The sequence below is a fragment of the Oenanthe melanoleuca genome, chromosome 7 (assembly GCF_029582105.1).
Source record: "Oenanthe melanoleuca isolate GR-GAL-2019-014 chromosome 7, OMel1.0, whole genome shotgun sequence".
NCBI classification, from domain to species: Eukaryota; Metazoa; Chordata; class Aves; order Passeriformes; family Muscicapidae; genus Oenanthe; species Oenanthe melanoleuca.
The window spans coordinates 35,699,375-35,722,757 of NC_079341.1; the positions used below are offsets into that span (position 1 = coordinate 35,699,375).

General features: G+C 43.3%; 1 protein-coding gene across 6 annotated transcripts in view; it reads right to left on the bottom strand.

The window, feature by feature from the left end:
* The window catches only part of CACNB4 (calcium voltage-gated channel auxiliary subunit beta 4), a 75,047-nt gene that overhangs the window by 36,947 nt on the left and 14,717 nt on the right, over positions 1-23,383 (bottom strand). For 2 of the 6 annotated variants that reach the window (XM_056495846.1, XM_056495849.1), the window contains exon 1: positions 7,608-7,765. The exons of 3 other annotated variants lie outside the window; for them this stretch is intronic. In XM_056495846.1, the coding sequence (XP_056351821.1) occupies positions 7,608-7,652 (45 nt within the window). In that variant the 5' untranslated portion in view covers positions 7,653-7,765. Of the gene's footprint in view, positions 1-7,607; positions 7,766-23,383 lie in introns of those variants that run through there. One more of the 6 variants, XR_008840909.1, reaches the window with a different exon arrangement.

The window sequence follows — 23,383 nt, forward strand, 5'->3', positions numbered from 1 at the left end:
TTTGCTCCTTTTTTTATTTTTGCAAGTAATGCAGCGACTGCACTTGGGTGAAAAGGCAAAGGGAGGAATTATTTAAGAGCTGAAAGGAACATGCAGCCATCAGGACTTTTGGGCTGCACTTCATTAAATACATCAGTGCAGCTCCTCTGAAACCCACGTCTGCTTTCAGCCCTCTGCTCAGTTCTGGCCCCAAATTTCAGATTTAAAAGTACATGTATTTCTGGTTCAGATTGGTTAGAAAATGTTCAGCAAAACCAGCCTGAAAAGCTGAGATGCCTTTGGAGAGATCTCTCCACTGATCAGCCCTCAGCAAAACAACACTGCAGTGTTTGTATTTATTTGCATTGTTGTGGTTGTTACTCTGAGGGCACAACTGGGATTTCTTTACCTGTGTGAGATCAGACCATCCAGAAGAAAGGCAGACAAGCTTTATGAATAATTACATGTTGTTGTGGAATGTAAAACATTCCATTCTGATACCAAAGAGATCTCATACATCTTTTATAAATTAAATCCTTGCTTGTGAAGGAAGACACAAAATATCTGTGCAGTTACATCCCTTTGAAGGCATCTTCCCCCTCAGCAGGTACCACTTGCATGCAGAGAATCTGAATAAGAAATCACAGGACAGAATTTCCTCCTGCAGACAGCCCAGAGTCTGTGGGATCTGATGGGTTTGTGTGTTATATCCAAGCACAGAGGCTCTGAGAGAAGCTGTGCCTGTCTCTGCAAGTGTCCAGGGCCAGGCTGGATGGGGCTCTGGGATGGTGGAAGGTGGAACTGGATGGGCTTTAAGGCTCCTTTCAACCCACACCAATCTGGGATTCTAAGGAAGCCAACAGAAAGGAAAGATTCCTGTGTGCTACATTCAGTACAGAGTAGGGAAGCTAAACAATTAACAAGGTTGTTAAATATTCCACCAGACAGAACATCCTCAGCATCAGCACTGAAAGGACATCCAGTGTCTAAGTGTGCAAGCCTGAAGGCCTAAGCCAAGTTCTCAAAACAACTTCTACATATCCACCACCAGTCTATGAATTTTGAATGTGTAATGGGAAACATTCCAGAGCCTGACTCCTTTCCTCCCAGACTCCCACTCATCCTGCATGTTTACATTGATCTATTAAAGGGAAATATCACTTAATGCATTCCTGAAATGAATCCATTCCAGGACTACTCAGCAATGTACTGCACTTACTACCACTCTACTCCTTGGGGCAGAGCAAGCAAAAATCAACAGAGCTGTAATTAGCATGGAAAAATGGAGGGAGGCAAAGTCTAACCCATTTGTCTGGTTTTCCATCTGTCAATACCCTGTTCATTTCCCAATAGGAGATCAATAACAAGTGCAGAGCTCCAACACTCTGATTTACAGTGTGCAAAAACATCTTGAGGACACTTTAACCACACCAAGCACCACAGTGAGGGTCAAGCTACTTCTCTTACTTGTCAGAAACTTTGGAAATAAATAGTTTGAAGTAGTTTTGCCCACTCTCCTTGTTCCAGCAGACACTTCAGTGGCACATTTTAGTTCAAGTAATGTTCCTTACACAATATGAGCTTGGAACACATGGTTTTTCCAAGGAAGAGAGAAACATTCTATAGGGAATCCACCAACCACAGAGGGAATGGGGGTTAAAATATTGCCAAGAAACCCTGCATGGACAGGAGATTTTTATACAGCAGCAGCACAGGGGAATAACCATTAGAAACATGATTTTATTCTTATCCTAAGAGATTAAAGGCTGTGATAAAGTTGGACCTGTTAGACCAGGGGTATTCAGGTTGTACCTGGCTCTGTGAACAGGAAAAGGGACAGGGTGGATGCCTGGGTCACCTCACCCTGAAACCTGTCCCATGAGGGCTGAGGGCTCTTCTGGCCAGAAAGGACATTGCAACTAAAAACTAAATCCTCCTGCACACTGAGAGCAGCCAGCACAGCACCTACAGCAACATGTCCCCAAGGGAACAGGACATTTCTGTCAGTGCCACAACACACCTCCCATGGAACAGGACACTGTCAGTGACACAACACACCTCCCAGGGAACAGGACATTTCTGTCAGTGCCACCACTGACTGTGACACAACACACCTCCCATGGAACAGGACACTGTCAGTGACACAACACACCTCCCAGGGAACAGGACATTTCTGTCAGTGCCACAACACACCTCCCAGGGAACAGGACATTTCTGTCAGTGCCACAACACACCTCCCAGGGAACAGGACACTGTCAGTGCCACAACACACCTCCCAGGGAACAGGACATTGTTAGTGCCACAACACACCTCCCAGGGAACAGGAACATTTCTGTCAGTGCCACAACACACCTCCCAAGGAACAGGACACTGTCAGTGACACAACACACCTCCCAGGGAACAGGACATTTCTGTCAGTGCCACAACACACCTCCCAGGGAACAGGACATTTCTGTCAGTGCCACCACTGACTGTGACACAACACACCTGATAACTCTTTAGAAACAGAAAAAGCAGATTTCCATCCTGTACTGTGTATTCAGGCACTGCTGCCTTCCTCCAGCTCTCTGTGCTGGTGAAGAGCTTGGCTGGCTCTGGGCATTGGAATATCCTCCAAATCAAAAATCCAATTTACTTGATCAGCTCTGGGGTGGACAGAGCTGCTCACTGTGCTCCACATATTGCACCTGAGTGGATATTTATGCTGAGATGTGAAAAGAAGGAAAGGACATGGCAAAAGAAGACACTCTAGAACTGAAACCAGTTCAGAGTTGGCATGAAAACCAGTGACCAAGCACTGTGGAAAAATACAAACCAGGAGCTGAGGAGAGGCTGCAAGCAAACCCTGACTGCACCTGGGATCCCTATGGATCTGATTTATTCTTTTTTTTTTTTTTTTTTTTTTTAATTTCAAAGTATTTCTGGTAAAAAAGAAGCACCTCTATGGAAACAGCAAACAGCAATTTATAAAAATGACTTATGATTCTTACTGAGTGTTTTATTTGACTCCTATACTATCAAATCACAACGTGGCATTTAAAGAACAGAAGATCTGAGTCAGACACTAAACCATCCTCACAAGAGCACAAAACAAGGCAAGCAGAGCTAATGCTGTAGTAGTAGAACTTTGGATATTTTAGGAGGAAAATCTAAGCAAAACCACCCCAGCAAACCCCCAAACAAACCACATTGCAGCCTTCCAGGCAGCCCTTTCCACACAAGATAAATATCAGGCAGCTGATGATTCATTAGTCAAGGCAATCTATTAAGGGCTAATAGAAATGAAAACAGATTTGAAGCTGTCAAAAACACACAAAAGCTTTGACCATGTAAAAGCCAAATTTCAGAGAGAATTCAGGAGGCATAATGGGCAAATGGTAATCTCTTTTTGTTGGAAAATATTGATTATTGTTCCAGTCAAGGCAGAGTTTAGCACATGTTTGGATCTAAAAATCCTACAGCAAGCAGGTAAATGGTTAGGGAAAAGATCCTGCATGCCTAGGTCCTGACAGCACTCAGCCTTTTTGGATTAAATATTAAAAACTGCACTAATTGAAATGGGCAAATTAAGGAAGAGAAATGCTCCAAGCCAGGCTGGACAGGGCTTGGAGCAATCTGGGATACAGAAATTGTCCCTGCCTGCAAAATCCATCAAGACATAAAAAACCCATCAGATCTCCACTACCAACCCTCAATCTCAGAAATGCCCTGTGGACATGATACACCCAATAAATAACCCCTGAAACCTTTCTAAGCAGCCCCACTGAAATGCCAGGTTTTGTCTGGCAGCTGGATAAAGCCTCTGCTTGCTCAGCTGCTGCTGCACAGAGATGTTCTCCAGAATGGAATGGGTGATCAGAGACAGCATGGAAAGCATTTCTAAACACACAATCTGATTGTTACTCCACCCACAACAGCTGAGATGCAGAGAGCAAAGCCCACCTCTCCTCCCCTCAGCAGAGAGGCACCAGGCACAAACCCAATCAGTATTTGGGTATGAACTTCCCCACCAAGGTTTGTTTCTCTAGAATCACTTTTTCTGCTTGGGCAGCACACCGAGATCTTCTTGTCTCCTGAGTAAAGTGCAAGCTGGCAGCAGAAGGAACGGCAGCTTTGAGGAATAATGTCACTGAAAAATATAAAAAGCAAGGGGAGTAGAGTGTCCTCAAAACACCCTGCTGACCATTGAGAACAGAATATGTTCTTCCACTATTCCCAGCACCTTTTTCCTAAAAATTCTCAGCAATGCTCTCCAGAATTGTATGAGACAAACCCTAGAACAACGTCCTGCTCATGGCCCTTTTCACAGCTAACTGAGACCATTAATTAATTCATTAATTACCAGGGTGGGTCCCACTGGTGCTGAGTCCCTATGAACACCAAATTTTTTTAATGAGATGCTGCCTGAATGGAAATGCAATTTTACAGAAGAAAAGTGATTTCTTATGGGAAGGTTTCACTGAAGTTTGTTTCTGAATAAGGTGGAGTCTTTCCCAAAATCAGAGGACTGGTCTATGGAGCAGCATTCCAATCCCTCCCCACCACAGACACAAGACAATGAGTTCTCAACTGGGAAAGGTACAACCAAATTAATTTATATTTGCTCATCTCACTGCCTTAAGCCCCTGTGCTAATGGGCTTTTATATCCTCTTGTGATCAATGTGAAATAATTCCCTACAAGGCAAACAAACTTGAACTCCCAAAAGGGTGACCCTGTTTAGAACTACTCAAATAATTGAAAAAAAGGCCTAAAAATAAAAATAAAAAATTAAAAAAAAAAAAATAAAAATCACAAGGCAGGACAAGAAGCAAGGCAAAAATTTAGAGTGATGCCCCTTCCATCTTTCTGTGCTCCTCACAAGAACACTTGTCCCTGCAGAATTCTTCACTTCCCTATCCCTGCACCTCTTTTCCTAAATGTGGAAATGACTTCTTTTGTCTACAATCACTGGGAGTTTTTCTCAGCTCCAGCAGTGTAATTTTCCTCCTGCAAAAAGCCTCACAGCAGCCCCTGCATCATCTATTTCACGTTAATCATCACAGCTGGAAATGGACTGTAATGCCATGCACACACTCATTTCTTTATATATCCATCAATAAAAACGGTATTTTAGCATGTTTTATACAAATGTACACGCACAAACACCTATTATAATAAGAGCTGCTGTTACAAATATCATGGAAATATCTGTTCACTGTTAAAAAAAACATTTGTTGCTGGTTTTAACAGGAAAATTTCACCTGCACACTTCTGGTGTTGTCTGAGCAGCAAATAAGGAGAAATTAGGTGTAAATTTTATAGAATCTTTCCAAAAATGAGTGTGTTAGCTGGAGATAAGTGCCACTCATTGACTTCTGCCTCTGATGCAGATTGGCTGGATGGGTTTTATGAGGGCAAGTGCCCACTTTAGGCACTCCTGTGACTCATGTGCTTTATTCCTGCTGCAATTAGCATCAGCCCGGGGCTGCTCCAGCTCTTCCAGGTCCTGACCCAGAACAATGCAGAGAGGCTCTGCTTTCATCCCTGCACTCACACTCCTCTGCTCTTCACCGCAGGGAAGCAGAATTCCAGCCCAATTTCTTCTCCTGCTGCCTCAATCCTCTCCCTGGCTTCTCCCTGGCCAGAAAGTGGCACTCATGTGACCCATCCCCACTACCTGTTTGCCAGGATATTGTCTCAGCAGGCATTCCCAATCCCTGAGTCAGGAGCTAAAATAATAAGGTTTAATGTTTTAAGCAAGTGGTTCAGGAGCAAACAGGCACTCAGGGAATTTTAACTGCTTTGTGCCCGAGCCTTGGGGATTTCTGGCCTCCAGTTTTTCCATACAACCAGGAGATCCAGATTGCTTTTAGGGTTTGGGGTGTTTTTATTAAGGAGAGGGAGTTTCTCACATATTCCTGTGATTCTGGAAATTAGGTCTATCAAAAGCATCTTCAATTACAGGGAGGCTGTAAAATTTAAAAAGCTGTAAAATTGCATTATCATAAACTGCTTAAGAGGAATCTGGAGATTAGTTCTTCATCCCAGTCCTTCCAAGTGGCCATTTAAAGACCAAGTTCCCCCATCTATAAACACAATTCTTCCAGCACAAATCCTAACCCAGATGTTTGAACAACAGGCAGGTCTCTGCTGCCATTAAAGCTGCTTTTCCCAAATAATGTTTTTAGAAGAGATCACTGGGGTTTACTGAAATATCAACTAAACCCCAAGAAATTCCACCTCAACAAGAGAAAGAACTTTCCATGGAGGGTGGCCAAGCACTGGAATTCTGTCCAGGGAGGGTGTGGGGTCTCCCTCTCCAGACACTCCAGACCCACCTGGATGAATTCCTGCCACCAACTCCAGGTGACCCTGCCCTGGCAGGGGGCTGGACTGGCTCATCTCCCCTCCAATCCCCTGGGATTTTGGGAATGCACAGAGCTGAGCATCTGAAAAACACCTTGAAATCCAGCACACATTTACCTGCATGCTCTGATGAACTTTTATAACTAACACATTTCTTCTACACCAGCCACCATCCAGTAACTCAGTTTTCTCAGCCCTAACACTGCACTTCTAAGCTGTCTTCTTAGCAGCATAGTTAGACTTTGCTGAAAGACTTTAAACAGCACAAGACAGACTCATGGTTTGCCTGGTTTACAGAAACATCCAGCTGGATCCCAAAACACATCCCTAAAGGAACCAACACACTCATCTGCACTTGTGAGCAGCACGAGCAGTGAGAGAGAAACCACAGGAAAAGTTTAACACATGGGATTTCTACATTGACCCAAAGGAAAAGTTTAACACATGGGATTTCTACATTGACCCAAAGGAAAAGTTTAACACATGGGATTTCTACATTGACCCAAAGGAAAAGTTTAACACACGGAATTTCTACATTGACCCAAAGGAAAAGTTTAACACATGGAATTTCTACATTGACCCAAAGCGTTTCCTCATCCCTGAAGTGCCCAAAGCCAGGCTGGATGGAGCTCAGAGCAATCTGGGAGAGTGGAAGGTGTCCCTGCCTGTGAGATGAGCTTTAAACCCTCCCAACCCAACCCAACCCAGCCCAGGTTTCTAAGCAGCACAGCTCTGAAATAACGCAAATACCCAGCTCGGAAGGTTCCAATATACGGAATTTCCTCCCAACATGGTGCACTGCATCCATGTCAATTCGGCACAGTTGCTGCTCCTCTCTCCCTGAAATAAAGGGATGCTGAAACAACACCTGGGAGGGATTGCACTTCCAGACCAACACTGACACAGGCAGGGAAAAAATTCCAGATGCGAAGCCCTGCAGGACCCATCCATCCTCCCGAGGACACATCATCCCATCCACGCGTCTGCACTGACGTACACTCTATATGATGTTTTATCGGGCTGTTTTACGAGCTGTCCACGCCGCCTTATGTAACGGAGCCCTGTTTAGTATGGAGCGGCGTGCCCACGGCCGCGGCGGTCCCGGCAGTTCTGCCAGAACTCGGACACGGCGGCGGGGGACGCTGCGAGCCGAGCACTCCGAGCCCGCGCTGCCCCAGAGCGGCCGTGCCGGGGATGCCGGGCGGGCAGTTCCCCCGGGAAGCGCACAGCCCGTCCCGCACGGCTGGGGCAGCGCGGGCTCACCCCCCGGCCGGCACTCACCGCCTCCGAGTCTTCAAACCCATGCAGGTACAAGTTGTCGTACATGGAGAGCCGCTGCGGGGGCCGCTGCGGGGCCGGGGAGCGCGGCGGCGGAGCGCGGTCAGGCGGCGGGGCCGAGCTCCCTCAGCGCTGCGGCGGCGCCGCCTCCCGCCGCCGGCCCCCCCCGCGTCCGCCGCGCCGCTTCCCGCCCGCCGCGCCGCCGCCTCCCATTGGCTGAGCCGCGCCAGAGCCGCCACGCCATTGGCTGGGACGCGCCACAGCCGCCACGCCATTGGCTGGGACATACCAGCGCCGCTACGCCATTGGCTGGGACGCACCAGCACCGCCGCGCCATTGGTTGGGACATACCAGCGCCGCTACGCCATTGGCTGGGACGCACCAGCACCGCCACGCCATTGGCTGGGACGCACCAGCGACGCTACGCCATTGGCTGGGACGCGCCAGTGCCACCACGCCATTGGCTGGGACGCGCCAGTGCCACCACGCCATTGGCTGGGACGCGCCAGTGCCACCACGCCATTGGCTGGGACGCGCCAGTGCCACCACGCCATTGGCTGGGATGCGCCAGTGCCACCACGCCATTGGCTGGGACGCGCCAGTGCCACCACGCCATTGGCTGGGACGCGCCAGTGCCGCCACGCCATTGGCTGGGACGCGCCGCCCTCCAGCGCCGCTGCGCGTTGGCGCCGCCTCGCGGCCCCTCACGGACTGACGGCGGTCCTTGCTTATTTATAATAAATAAAACAATACCGTATAGCCTGGAGAGGACTCTGATAATTGATAAATGATTCGTGTTAATCATAGAAGTTTTGGAGTTTGTATAAACCAGAATGTTTAAAATAAGAAAAGAACGTGGACCTAGATAAAGGGGATGACTGCAAGGAACACCATTCCATAAAAAGGGAGCTGCAAACCAAGTTCAGGCAGTGACCCCTCACGTTTTCCCCAGCGCTGCTCTGTCTATATAAAATAAACCAATCGAAATTGTGCTGAATATCGAGATTTTGTTTCTGAGAGAGCTCATTAATCATATAAATATTCCCAAAACAGGCTGGTGCCAAGCTCCTTTTGGTTGTGTCAGTGGCAGGTTGAGGAGCAACGGCCATAAAATAAAACACAAATTCCAGATTAATATGAGGGAAAAAAATCTTTCCATGAGGGTGGCAGAGCTGTGGGATTGCTGCCCAGGGATCCCTTCCAGCCCAATTCTGGGATTTATTTACAGATTATTTACAAAAAAAAAAAAAAAAAAAAAAATAAAAAAAAAAAAAAAAAAAAAAAAATAAAAAAAAAAAAAAAAAAAAAATCTATATATATATATTTACAATAAAATGCAGCCTTTGTTCTTCAAGATTCCAGAGAACAGCAGGTGGTTTCCAAGGAAAACCATCCCTCCACCCCCCAGCAATATTTAGAAACAAACCCTGGAGACACTCAGACTAAACACTAAGAATTAACAGAAAACACACACATGGAAACAAGAAAGACAAATCCTAAACACCAAGAATTAGAAGAATAGAAGTTTGAACCTGATTTACAGCTAAATTAATAAACCAAATCTCTTTAAACAGGTTCCTCCTGGTGCTCTACAAATTAAACTTCTGGTGTAACACTACGTGATTAAAAAGCCAATAAATAATTAAACACTAATGACAGAGCTAATTTACAATTTACTTCCTATCCTTATTAAAACAATTACTTAAAATCTCATCTTCAGTGCAATCTGATCCCACACTGCAGTTTCACAAACTATTTGTATTTTCCATTTCCTTCATCCACCTTTCCTTCCAAAATCTTCCTTTAGTTCTGCCCAGTTTAATCCCATGGAAGTGTCCAACAGACACCTGAAGCAAAGCCAAAGGTGTTATTCTTGTGAATATTCCCATATTCACAGTTTCTTACAAATTCAAATGAAGATTCCCCAAAGTTATGCTAAGTCTTACTCCAAATTTACTAATTCTGATGGAGGAGGATCCCAACTTTGAAATGTTCATAAAACTCCCAATCCAGGAGTTAATTTTTACAGTTCTACAGAGTCCTTGAAGACCTGTGATGTTCCAGAGTGAAAGAATCATTGGTCAGCTCAAAATTTTAAAAAATTAAAAAAAAAAAAATTAAAAAAAAAAAAAAAAAAAAAAAAGGCTGTGAAATCACAAGATGAAGAGAAAAAAGTGAACTTCACACAGATTTGTAATAAAACAACTTAATTCAGAAATCAGGGGAATCACTATTTGATTTCCAGTCCTTACATTTCCTTTTAAGACACAGAGGTTATTAAAAATATATATTTAATGACTCAACTCAAAGGGCTGCTTAAAGATGCTCTAAAAATACAAATCCCTGTAATACAGAGGAATTCTGAATCAAAGGCTATTTTGAATATTATGAGATAATTTATCCAAGAAACACACACTGAGGTGAGGGAGGAAGACACCCAGCTCTTTTAAGTCGACTGGGAGGTAATTTAAATAAAATAAATATTCTGAGGGAATGGGGGGCTGATGTTATCCAGCAGGGAATTCCACTGTTCAGGCCAACACAGGAACAAGCTGCTGGAAACATGGAATGGCTGAAGAGCTGAAATGAGCCTTGTTAAACTCTAACCTTTAAAAAAATGTCATTTTTTGAATGGTTTCAGTTGCTGCATTATTCTTTTTTTTTTTTAAATAGCATTCATTGGTGACATTAATTGGAGCCCACAACTCCACGTTTCCAAGGGCACAAAAGATTTTGAAAAAAATGTAAATGAAATAAAAAACTTTTAATGCACTGAGGATATAACCCAGCCCAAAATATCTCCAGGTTGGAGGTGGGGGAAAGAATATTTGATATCCTCCAAAACACTTGGCTTCCTCCAAATATCTGCTGCCATTAGAGATTATTCACATCCTCTTTATTTTTAATTAGAGTACAAAGGAAATCTCTCTGAGACATGTATCCATCCATCCCAAAATATCCATTATTTAGTCACTCCTGAGCTACCCAAATGTGGGAACAGCAGGTTTGTTTTTCTTTTCTGAGGGTGTGAATACAGAACCAGAGAAAAGGAATGATTCCTCAATCCAACGACAGCACTTGTGTGGCTCTTTCAGGAGCTGGAGCAATGAACACACTGCTGGGATAAATAAATTAATAAATGTGCAGGATCCAGATTGCCAAGGCACTGCACTGCACCAAGCTGGGAGGGACCCAGAAATTCTCCCTTCAAATTCCACCTGGGAGCCCCCCCAGGGGAGCAGCACTGGAATAGGAAAATTCTCCTGGAATCTCAACCCTGAGCAGCAAAACCCCAACAGCAACACAGCCAAGTTCTCTGTGGCCTCTCCCTGCTTCTGGATTCCTGACTTTACTTAGGGATAGTGAGGGGAAAAAACAAAAAAATCCAGCCCAGAAGGCAAGGGAGCATTAAGAAAGAGCATTAGTGGCTGCATTAAGAGCAGGATTGGGTCTGGATCCACTCCTGCCAGCACACAGAGGGCTCCAAACCCACATCTCCATCAGCATCCTCCCCAGGAAACACAAACCTGGGGTTTCACCTGAAACACAAACCTGGGGCTTCACCTGAAACACACACTTGGGGTTTCAGCTGAAACACAAACCTGGGGCTTCACCTAAAACACAAACCTGGGGTTTCAGCTTCCCCCATCTGCATTCCTGCTGAAGAAAACTGCTGTCCCCCATGGAAAGCTGCTCTTGTTGACATCAGCAGGAGAGCCCAGGGATGGATTTTGTTAATAGAAAGGGCAAGGACCATCAGCAATCTCCAGAAATCTTCCATCCCTGGGAAGGAGGCCAGCTCCTCACTCCCCTGAATTACTTGGCACAGCCCCACTCCTGCTCCTTCTCCCTCTAAAGCAATTTCTCTGCCCCTCTCCCTCTAAAGGATTTTCTCTGCCCCTCTCCCTCTAAAGGAATTTCTCTGCCCCTCTCCCTCTAAAGGAATTTCTCCGCTCCTTCTCCCTCTAAAGGAATTTCTCTGCCCCTTTCCCTCTAAAGGGTTTTCTCTGCCCCTCTCCCTCCTCCTCTGTAACAGAGATAAATAAAAATCTGGAGCAGTGGCAGCAGTTTCTGCTGGAGAACCCCCTGAGATCCCCTCCAGCCCCGTTTTCCAGCAGAATGGGATGGAATTTGTGGGATTTGGAAGTCCCTGAAGCCGCCAGAGGAACAGGGATGAATTTCTGTTTTAACAGGAAGGAGGGCTGTGCTGTTTGGGATCCATCCCGGCACAGGGGACTCGGTGAATTTTCAGGTTTAATTCAAACAGCCTGGGTGGATGGGATGCTTTAATCCTTGGAATTCCAAGTAATAAATGAGTCTAATTTGCCAGTTCTGGAGGAAGCGAGGTGCCACCTATCCTAAAACACATTTATCTGACACTTATGTAAAGGCTGCTATAATTAAAGGGTGTGATTCTGGCTCGTCACTTCCCCTGTTGGGAGCACCTCCAGTCAGAGGTAACTGGGCTGCATTTGTATTTCCTCTATTTTTAACGAGCTGTGAAATGCCTCTTCCCCACTGTGGAGATCTGCAGCCCCTCCAGAGGGTTTTCCACAGGGGAGAGTGGATGATCCCAGCTCCTCCTGCTATAAATACATATTATGGTATTGGCTTTTTGCAAATATTCAAGTGGATACCATATATGTTGTGTTGAAATAGTTTTTAAAATATAGTTTTTCTTCAACATCAGCTGATAAAGTGTCTTTGTAGTAACTAAACTACCTACTTAATTAAATAACACCCAGTAAAAACACCTACTGCTAATATACCAGCTACCAACACCAACCATCTGTAAAAACTGAAGATCACAGCCCAAATTAAGGCTAATAAAAAATAAATTAAAACCACAGCCAAAAAACATGCATGCTCTAAAAAGACAAACTCAGAATGGCCATGTAAAACAGTTCTTAAAATATGAAAAATAGTTTGTAGAAAAGATTGAAAATGTATGATGGGTCTATGAATATGCAATTATTTCTTAATTACATACACTGTTTCTTGGCCTATCATCATGCTGTAAAAAGCCAATTATCTAAAATCACCCCTCCTGCTCTACCACAATGCGTCTTTCATTGTTCTGTTTCTCCAAAGTATCCAGTTTTATTTGCAAGGCCATCCTTTGAAACTTTTCTCCAGCTCCATTTCTCTTTCAACAACATCTGTCCCATTCCATGGCATGTCTAAGTCAGCATTTACCCCCAAGTTTGCACACAGAGCTGTGAGCTCCTGTCAGCCCTGAGAACTCTCTACAAATCCATTCCCCCTCTCTCTTGAACAGAAAAAACTTCTTTATTCCCACAGCTGACCACAGAGATCTCCCAGTGTCCACCAGGCTGCTGAGAAGGTCCAAAATATTAAATCACACCCCAAAAAGCCAGAGTGGATTTGTGGCTCAGATTTCCTTGCTGGGGGTTCTGTTTTCAGGGAAGATCCACATTTTTTATCTGCTGTGCCAAAAACCATCAGGGCCAAAGGATTAAGCACTTGTTTTATTCCTTATCTGGAGCTCCTCTGCTTTCCTTATGGATGTTAATCAATCTCCTTAGCTGCCACAAGTGCTGATGCTGAGTTTGTGCCACTTCAGCCTGCTGGAATGATGGGAAACACACTCTAAAAGCCAATTACAAACTTTCTGGGAAGCTGCTGCTCTTTTACCCAAGCAGGGAAAGGCACCAGGGCATCCTGGAAACCCCATCAATACTGGAACATCAACACTGGAACAGCAGAACTGGCTGCAGTCATCCCCTGGGATGGGAACAGCAAAGATGCTGGAGAATGTGCTGGGAATGCCATTATTGAAGATCCAGCCTCTCCAGAGAAGTGAACTGAAAGATTTTCCAGTCCCAGAACAGACCAACAGCCCAGAAACTCCTGGTTGGTGGTAATTTCCCAGGTGCATTTAAATATTTGCAGTTTTATCAGTGAACACTCACGAAAAGGTTGCTGGAAATGCACTTTGGAGAAATTAGGATTATCATGTAATAGTTGTTGAGAGAAAACAAAGCCTTGAGTGAGCAAAAAGACAACCCTGCAAACTGAAAATGAAATCCCAGCTTCTGTAAAACACAGGGTCTGGTGGAGATTTTCTTGTTCTTTAGCTAAAGTAGCAAACCTACACCTTTTATTTTGGTTTTAGGTTCAAGGAGCAGGGCAAAGGGTGTCTTTGAAAAGAGTCAGACACAGAGCTTGGAAATCCCAGTGCTAAGAAGAATTTACTGTTCTTGTTAAGAGGTTAAAAGAATAAATAAATAAATAAATAAAAATAAATACTGGGCAGACACAGCTCAACCTCATCTCCAGGTTGCTGCTTCCCCTGGGGATTTTACAGGGATGCTCCTGATTTCCCTCTGCTTTATAATCCAGTCAGGATTGGATCAGGATAATCCATTGGCACACAGCACCTGGAATTTCCTGGCAGGGGATGACAGGAAACTCCTCATTTCCCTGCAGTAGATTTCCATGGTTCTTGTCCAAGTGGAGAAACTGATCCAGAAACAACAGATCAATGAAGGAGGAACCACTTGTCCCAACCTGATTTCCTGAAATATTTAGCCAGAGCTGAGAAGAACAAATATTCCTGGCTTTGGCTCTGCATATGTGAGTGAGTTGTGTTCCTGGGTCTCTGGGAGAGCTCTCCTGTACCTGAGGAAATGGTGACTCTGTGTGTTCTCACCATCCAGGAGCAGAGCACACAGTCTGTGGAAAAATCCTGAAAATGATGAGTCCTCATCTTCCTTTTTTTTTTTGTTTTGTTTGTTTGTTTTTGTGGGTTTGCTTTTTTTTGTTTGTTTGTTTTTTGTTTTTTGGGATTTCTTTTTGTTTGTTTGTTTGTTTGTTTTTTTTGGTTTTTTTTTTTTAATTGGAGAAGTTCATTCCCTATTTGTGTATTTCTGATGCTTTTTTATTGGCGAGGTTCATTCCCTTTCTCTATTTCTGATATTTCTCCACTGGAGAGGTTCATTCCCTATTTCTGTATTTCTGATTTTTTTTTAATTGGAGAAGTTCATTCCCTTTCTCTATTTCTGATATTTCTCCACTGGAGAGGTCCATTCCCTATTTCTGTATTTCTGATGGTTTTATATTGGAGAGGTCCATTCCCTATTTCTGTATTTCTGATGTTTTTAATTGGAGAGGTTCATTCCCTATTTCTGATGTTTTTCAACCCCAGAAAGGACTGAAAACTCCTTCTGCCTTTGCCTTACAAAGGAGAAAAATATCATTCCAAATATCCTCCCAAACATCATTCCAAACATCATTCCAAATATCATTCCAGATATCATTCCATATATTATTCCAGATGTTATTCCAGATATCATTCCAAATATCATTCCAGATATCATTCCAGATGTTATTCCAGATATCATTCCAGATATTATTCCAGATATCATTCCAGATATCATTCCAAACATCATTCCAAATATAATTCCAAACATCATTCCAGATATCATTCCAGATATTATTCCAGATATCATTCCAAGTATCATTCCAAGTATTATTCCAGATATTATTCCAGATATTATTCCAGATATCATTCCAAAACTCCCTGCAGCAGCAGAGCCCATCCTTGTGCCACAGATCTGAAAAGCCACATGTAGTTCATAGAATCCCAAAATCCAGAATCCCAGAATGGTTTGGGTGGGAAGGCACCTTAAATCCATCTCACCCATGTCCATGGGCATGGACATCTTTTACAGACCAGCTCCAAGCCCCAGAAACTTGATTAAATCAGGTAATTTCTGATGCTCTGAACACTTATAAAATGCTATTTTTCCCTCTGACTCCTCTGTGCAGGTCCAGACCTGCATTTCCCTAAATCTCTCAAATCCTGCATTAAAAAAAAAAAACAGAATAATGAGTTTATTCCAGTCTTTTACAACACCCCTACAGAGATTACTTAAAAACCCCCAAACTCTAAATAAACAGCTGAAAGTTCTGTCCTGGATCTAAAACTGCAAAAATTAGGAATAAATAGGAAAGCATCAATATTCAGTGTCTAATATTTTCTGTGGCCCCCAAAAAAGTTGGGGGACTTTTATTTCCATTGTTTTTCAAGTGAGAATTGGGGTTCAAAAAATGGAAAAATTCAGCCTGAGCAGCTCAGCCTGACAGAGTCACAAGCAGCAAACAGAATATTCTAATTGGGAGTGTGGAGAATAATAACTAAGGGCAGCTCTGCCATCCCTGCCTATAATCATGGTGAGCAATGGAGGAGCAGATCAGAACCTCATGTTCTCAGCATTTAATTCAGAGTCCAGATGAGGGAGCACAGAATTAAAAGGTGATAGAACTCAAAATTCATACAAGGATGTATTTATCCCAAAATGGAGAAAAAGCTCTGTTAAAATTATGAACTTAGCTCATCCTTAAAAAGCTCATCCTTAAAAAAAGCTTGGACATGGATTGGAATATTGCACCTGCATGTTGTGCTTAGCAAAATTTAGGGATAAAGGTAAAGCTTTACCTTCAGACTTGGCAGGAGCAGGTTTAGGAAGGGACCTAAAGTTGACTTTTTAAAAAAAAAAATTATTTATTATGTGTTTTCCACTGTATTTTATTCTCCAAAAATCTCTTCTGTGATGGGCAGAATAACCACAACACTGCACAGAATTCTGGAGTTTGGCAATACCCTGTGCAGCCAAAGGAAACCCAAATTTTTTGGGCTGGACCAGAAACGTAGAATTTTCAGATGCAGTGATGTTCCAGTTCAGGCTAGAAAGAAAACAACTCATTATTGCAATTAAACATGATATTAATGTGAAACACATCAAATGTCTTAGGAGGGAATATTGCTGCCACCTCTTGGTTCAGCAGGATGAAAATATCAGGGTAGGAAGAAGAGAGAGCTGCAGGTGGAGCTTTCCTGGGTGTTTTCTCCAATTTTTCTCCAAAATTTGCCTTTTGGACACCTGTGGGTTTAGGATGACTTTCCAAACCCAGCTGGGAATGGGATAATCTGAAATAATTTCTGTTGCTCGTGAGTGAAGGAAAATTGGCTGGACATGGAGGGAATTTTGGAGGGGAAAAAAAAAAGCCATAATTTGATTTTACTGTTCAAATTCTCCTGGGAGCTGCATCAATGGATGCAAGGAAAATCACTGAAATTCCCAACAAATGGAAACCCAGCCAGGCACCTGCAGTGTCCCTTTGTCCCCACCCATGTCCCACTGTGGCTGCTCTCAGCCAGGATGGGAACTGGCTCCAGGCTCCTGGCAGAGTCAGGAACACACAAAAATTTCCTGTCTTGCACTGCTCTTGCTTCAAACTGAATTTCTTGGAGCCTTTGGTTCTGCTGTCAGATTTTGTGTGTCACAGGTGACAGGGGAGGGACCCCATCCCATCCTATTGCCTTTAATTATTTTAGTTTTTTGTGTTAGGGTTGGGATTAAAGGTATGAGAGATGGAATTTTGTGTTTGGATTTAGATGTTTATTCATTTTTATTCATTTTATAGTCAGTAGTAGTATTTTTAGCTAATAAGTTAAAAATGGTGAAAAGGTGATTTTTTTTTTTTTTTTTTTTTTTTTTTTTTTGTGTTATAAGGACCACACACAGCAAACTTGCAGAGTGACAGAAATTCCACAGCCACACGTGGAATGAGCTACAAGAATGAGAAGTTGGGAAAATCCACTGTGACAAATCCACCCATAGCCCTGATCCTGGCAATGGGAAGGTGTGGAGGGGCCAAGTGCTCTAAAATCAGAAGTGCAGCGACCCCAGAGCCAGGGGATCTAACCCCAGCTCAGCACAGCAGCTCACAGACTGAGTCATGGGGAAAAAATAAAAATATAAGAGCTTTTATGACATTTCTCCAATACTTTCCATGGCAGCAGGAATCAGGCATGGAGGATTTCACAGATCTTTTGTCCCTGACTCTTTCCTGCTCTCACACTCACCCTGCTCTCCCCACAGAATTGGAGAGCCCTGAATCCCTCCTTGTGCAGATAATTTGGGTTTATTCTTTATTTATTATTATCTTCTCAGAGCCCACCTAAACCCTGGGGGTGGGAAGGGCAGAGGTGACAAACAACAGCTGAATTTTGCTCAGAACTGGGAATATCCAGCTCTAGAGGTGAAGCCTGACAGGGCTGATACATCAGGAAAACATTTCCTTAAAATCCCAAATGTCTCTGATTGAAACCAGCCTTTATCTTAAATGAAGGGGCAATGGGAATGTTCCTTCTGCTGCAGACAATTCCTCCTCTCCCTGCTGAGCACTGACAGCTCCAAAATTCCTTCCCAACATCCACAGTGCAGATTAAACTTCAGCTTTAGGAATTTAAGGAGATTTCCCAGACAGAACTGTTGTGTTGCAAGACTCACAAAAAACCCCCAGCAAATAACCCAAAAGTAATGTCTGAGTCCAGAATCCTCCTCACAGGTAATTTACAGCAATTTCCAATCAATTCATGAATCCCCAAAATACATTTTATGAATGGAATAAGCACTTTATGGCCATTTGTGGCCCAGGAATGCTCCACACAAAGTGTCATTTTCTTATTTCAGATGAGCTGGTTGAAGTCCAGCACCTGTAAGAAGTGCCAATTAGTGGAGGTGCATTAATTAGCAGCTCTGGAGACCTGGGCTCTGATTTCCAGCACTCCTGAATGTGGGTAGGACAAACAGGCTGGGGAGCCCAGGCTGGATTTGGGCCAGTAACCCAAAAAATGAACCCAAAAAATGACAAGCTGTGGTCTGGGTGAGAGCACAGAATTGCCAAACTTGCTTCTGCCCTTGCACAGCACCAAATAAACACAAATAAACTGCCAGGAGGAGGAAATGGCACCACACAGGGTGGGGAACCAGTCCTGTGGTCCCTGCTGTGGGAAATAGAAAAGGTACAGAACTCACAGAAAGCAAATCTCAGGCTGGAGAAATGCAAGAATGCTGAAATGCAAGGACAAGAAACAGCAGGGCTGGGAGCTGGGTAGGGACAGGCTCAGGAAAATATGTTCAGCAAAATAGAAATCTCTAAGGTTAATAATGAAGCTTTATCCATTATTCTAAGCTATTCCAAGTATTGTTCAAAGATGGAACTGCAGCTTTATTAACTGGCCTGAGCAAACTTTAATATTTTAATATTTTTATGCTTTTTTAATTTTTAATTTAATTTTTAATTTAATATTTTAATGCTTTTAATATTCTGCAGTTGGCTGGAAAGTTGTTCAAGAGTTTGTAACAAGGACTGCCTTCCTCTGCAGCTCAGAATGACTCAGAGCACAAAGCTCATATTTATACACCAGTGATGTGCAAACCCTGCCCAGGATGAGAAAAACCTTTCAGCTTTAGCACGAGGGGAGCACTGAGTGCTTTCCTCAACACTTCCATTTCTGGAGACAGAGGAACATCAGAAATCAGTCAATCCCTGCTTTAACTGGGAAGCTTCTCCAGCACAATTGGGGAAAACAAAATTCTCTTCCATTCCAATAAAACCATAGCTACAAAACACTTAAAAATGAATATACACAGGGAGAAAGTGGCTTTTACTCCTGAGAAAAGGGAACAGAGTTTGGAAGGGCTGGAGAATCCCTGAGGGAAATGGGAAGGGATGGAGAATCCCTGAGGGAAATGGGAAGGGACGGAGAATTCCTGAGGGAAATGGGAAAGGATGGAGAATTCCTGAGGGAAATGGAAAGGATGGAGAATTCCTGCGGGAAATGGGAAAGGATGGAGAATTCCTGAGGGAAATGGGAAGGGATGGAGAATTCCTGAGGGAAATGGGAAGGGGCTCAGGCTGGAGCAAAGGAGGATCCCGAGGGATCTTTTCCCTCTCTGGAATTCCCTGCCAGGAGGGCACAGCCGGGGGGATTTGGGATCTGGGAACAGGAACAGGGACAGGAGGAGAGGGAACAGCCCCAGGGCAGGGCAGGGTGGATTTGGGGACAATTCCTTCATGGAAAAGCTGCTCAGGTGGAGTCTCCATCCGTCCCTGCAGGGATATAAAACCCTGGGGACAGGGACAGTGCTGGGAATAGTTGGACTCAAAGATCTCAGAGAACTTTTCCAACCCTAATGATTCCTCAATAATTCCTAAATCAATTCCTAAATTCCTGGAGTCACCACACCCTCCCAGATCCCACCTGCACCAGATCCTTCCATCCCAGTTAATCCCAGAGCCCCAAACTGGAGCTCCAGCACAGCACTGATGGCTCTGCCTTCAGGAAACCCCCAAAACAACCTGTCCTTCCACCTGGGAATTCTGCCACGGCCACTTCTCCTCCCTCACCAATGGCAGCTGGGAAAATCAGGATTCTGGTGCTCAGCTCGTTGGACATCCCAGCAGAGATGCTCCCAGCCACAGCACCTTCTCCCTTTCCCAGCAGCATTCCCACTGCAGTTTCCAGGGAAATGTCTCCATTTTAAGGATTTTTTTCCCCAAAATCTCGAGCATGAAGCAGCTCATCAGGGCTGAACCCCTGGATTTCTCATGCTAAGTGCCCTTGGGCTGATATTTTCCATGTGGGTTTCCATGGCAATCAGCAGAACCCAGAATAAATTTGTTTTGTCATAATTGCTGCACAATTTTGGGTAAAGTGACTAAATAAATCTTCTCTTACTATTTCTCTCTGAAGCTCCTGATTTAGTGAACAAACCCCCAAAAATCACCAAATATGACGAATTTCAGCAATTATGATTATTTAGGATAACCAAACCTGAGCACTGCCAGCGTGTGGGAGTTTTTATTAGTGTCTCCATGACTCACAATTATTCCATCTTTAGAGCTTTTCCCAGATTTTCCCCCTTCACAACGTGGTGGGGGAGAAAGAGCAGAGATTTGACATCAGCAGAACATTTTTAGGGCTGTGAGAAGACAAACCTGAGATTCCCCCCAGCATTCCCAGTTCCACCAGTCCAGGATGAGGAGAGCAGACAGCCCTGCCCCCATTCCCAGGAGATTTAGGCTGCTTGGAAATCATAAATTAATTTTTTTTTGTGTTTAATTATTAATCTATAAAATCATAATTGAGAAGACCTTGGGAAACTTTTGCCTCTGCTGGTTTCCAAGTTTCCAAGCAAAGTTGGATTTTAAAAAACAATGGAATATATAAAGATAAATAATATAAAATAGAATAGAACAAAAAAAGTAAGGATAAAATATAATACTATTATAATGTATGTATTTATATAATTATATATATATATTATATATATAGTATAAAATAGAATAGAATTTAAAAATGTAAGGATAAAATACAATATTATTATAATGTATGTATTTATATAATTATATACATATATTATATAAATAGTATAAAATATAATATAAAAATGTAAGGATAAAATATAATATTATGGAGTAGATATGTGGACATGGAAAGTAATCTCCATTGGCAAATCCATCTGCCTTTCCCAGTTCTTTTTTTAATGTTTAATCTGGAAGAAAATCCAAGATCTTACAGTCAAAAGCCCCCAATTTTTAATTTCCATCACCCCAAATCTCAGCAGTGCCACCATGCACCCACTGGGGATTTATATTTATTGGTGAGCTAACAAATGGAATTTCCTTCCTGGAAAAAAATAAAAAAAGTGCTGGAATTCCCATCCTCTACTCTCAGGAAAAAATATTTTTATACAACTTTATCAAAAACCAACAGCTCTGTGAGGAGATGAGAGAAATTAATGAGGAATTAATTAATTCCAGGGCCTCTCCACCCTCCCAGCCAGGAATTCCTTCCCAATATCCCAATATGCCAGTATCCCAATACCCAATTCCCAATATCCCAATATCCATTATCCCAATATGCCAATATCCCAATATCCCAATATCCCAATATCCCAATACCCCAATATCCCAATAACCAATATCCCAATATCCCAGTACTCATTATCCCAATAACCCAATATCCAATATCCCAATATCCCAATATCCCATTATCCCAACATCCCAATATCCCAATACTCAATATCCCAATATCCCAATATCCCAATATCCCAATACCCAATATCCCAATATCCCAATATCCCAATACTGGGATAATGGGATAATGGATTTTGGGATATTGGGGTATTGGGATATTTGTGATTGTGGTGTTTGTACCTGAGCCGAGCTCTGTGCCCAGGACTTTGAAAAATGTAAAATAGAAAAAGATAAAACTATAAAATATAAAAAACATAAAGCCATAAAAATATAAAAACAATAAACAATAAAAAAATTAAAATATTAAAAATAATAATTATAAAAATACAAAAATTTTAAAACTATAAGACATATAAAAATAAAATAAAAACCCCACATTTAAATTATGAAAAAGATTTAAAGTCGTGAGGGCTCGATGCTGAACATTCAGATGTTCCAACATCCCCATCCTGTGGCTTGGACCAGAACTGCAGAATTTCATCCCAGAAACTCGGCTCGTGCTGCCACCTAACTCTGTATGCACATATTTTTATTAAGAATAAAATTTATTTTTAATTGCTGCATGGAATTTTTATTTTTAATTACTTTCCTGCCTGTAATTCTCTTGGAAAAGGATTTTCCTGTGGAACTGAGCTCGTACAGAAATGGGAATTGTGTATTTGATAGCCAAGAAATGCCTTTTAGTAAATCAAGAGATCTTCATCCTAACACTGCACAAGAACTAAGAGCAGACTCCCACAAATGCCTCTCAAAAACTGGATTTTTTGTGCCAAACAACCAGGATTTGCCAGGTTGGCCCTGCCTGAAGGAAAAATAAGGATTAAAAAAGAATCTTGTGAAAAGGGGCTTTTGGAAGGTAATTAGTGACTTTCTGTGTCTGAAATTCTTATGAACACTCTTCCTGTTTTTTCTAGGATCAGAAATATTTCATTCCCTTTAAATCCAGCGTTGTCTGTTTTTACAAAATGCCTCAATTGATGGCATGAGGGTGGAAGGACTCACAAAAAAAGCAAGAGAGCACCAACAGAAACAAAGTGCAGCAATCTGCTGCTCACAGGAGCCAGGCCAGCCCCTGGGGCCCCACCAGAGAAAAAACAGCAACAAGAACCAAACCCAGCACTGCTGGAGCCTGAGCAGAGTCTGATGGTTTAGACACAGCTGAGAGTCTGTTCTTGAGACCTGAATTAAATCTGAGTGCCTGAGAGGGAATGCAACATGGGAGAGTTGGGCAGGATCCAGACCAGGAGCAGAATCCAAACCAGGGGCAGGATCTGAATCAGAACCAGGATCCAAACCAGGATCAGGATCCAAACCAGAAGCAGGATCCAAATCAGGGGCTGATCCAAACCAAGACCAGGATCCAAACCAGAACCAGGATCTAAATCAGGAGCAGGATCCAAACCAGGGGCAGGATCTGAATCAGAACCAGGATCCAAATCAGAACCAGGATCCAAATCAGGATCCAAACCAGGACCAGGACCCAAACCAGGAACTGATCCAAATCAGGACCAGGACCCAAACCAGGAGCAGGACCCAAACCAGACCAGGACCCAAACCAGCAGCATCCCCCCCCATGGTTGAGCTCCCACAGCCCAAATGGTCCCAGCCATTTCCCATTCCAGGGAAAACACAGGGTTTATTTTGGCCACCCCTTGACATTTTGGAAGATGATTGTTACTGCTGGACACCTGCTGGGAGCACAGGGACATTTTGTGTCTGCTCTCCTGGGTGTGGGGAGGATTTCTGGAGAGGGGATTTGGGTAAAGACTTGGAGGGACAGGACACAGGGAATGGTTTGCACTGCCAGAGGCAGGGAGGGATATTGGGATATTGGGATATTGGGATATTGGGAATTCCTGGCTGGGCTGGAATTCCCAGAGCAGCTGTGGCTGCCCCTGGATCTCTGGAACCTCCAAGGCCAGGTT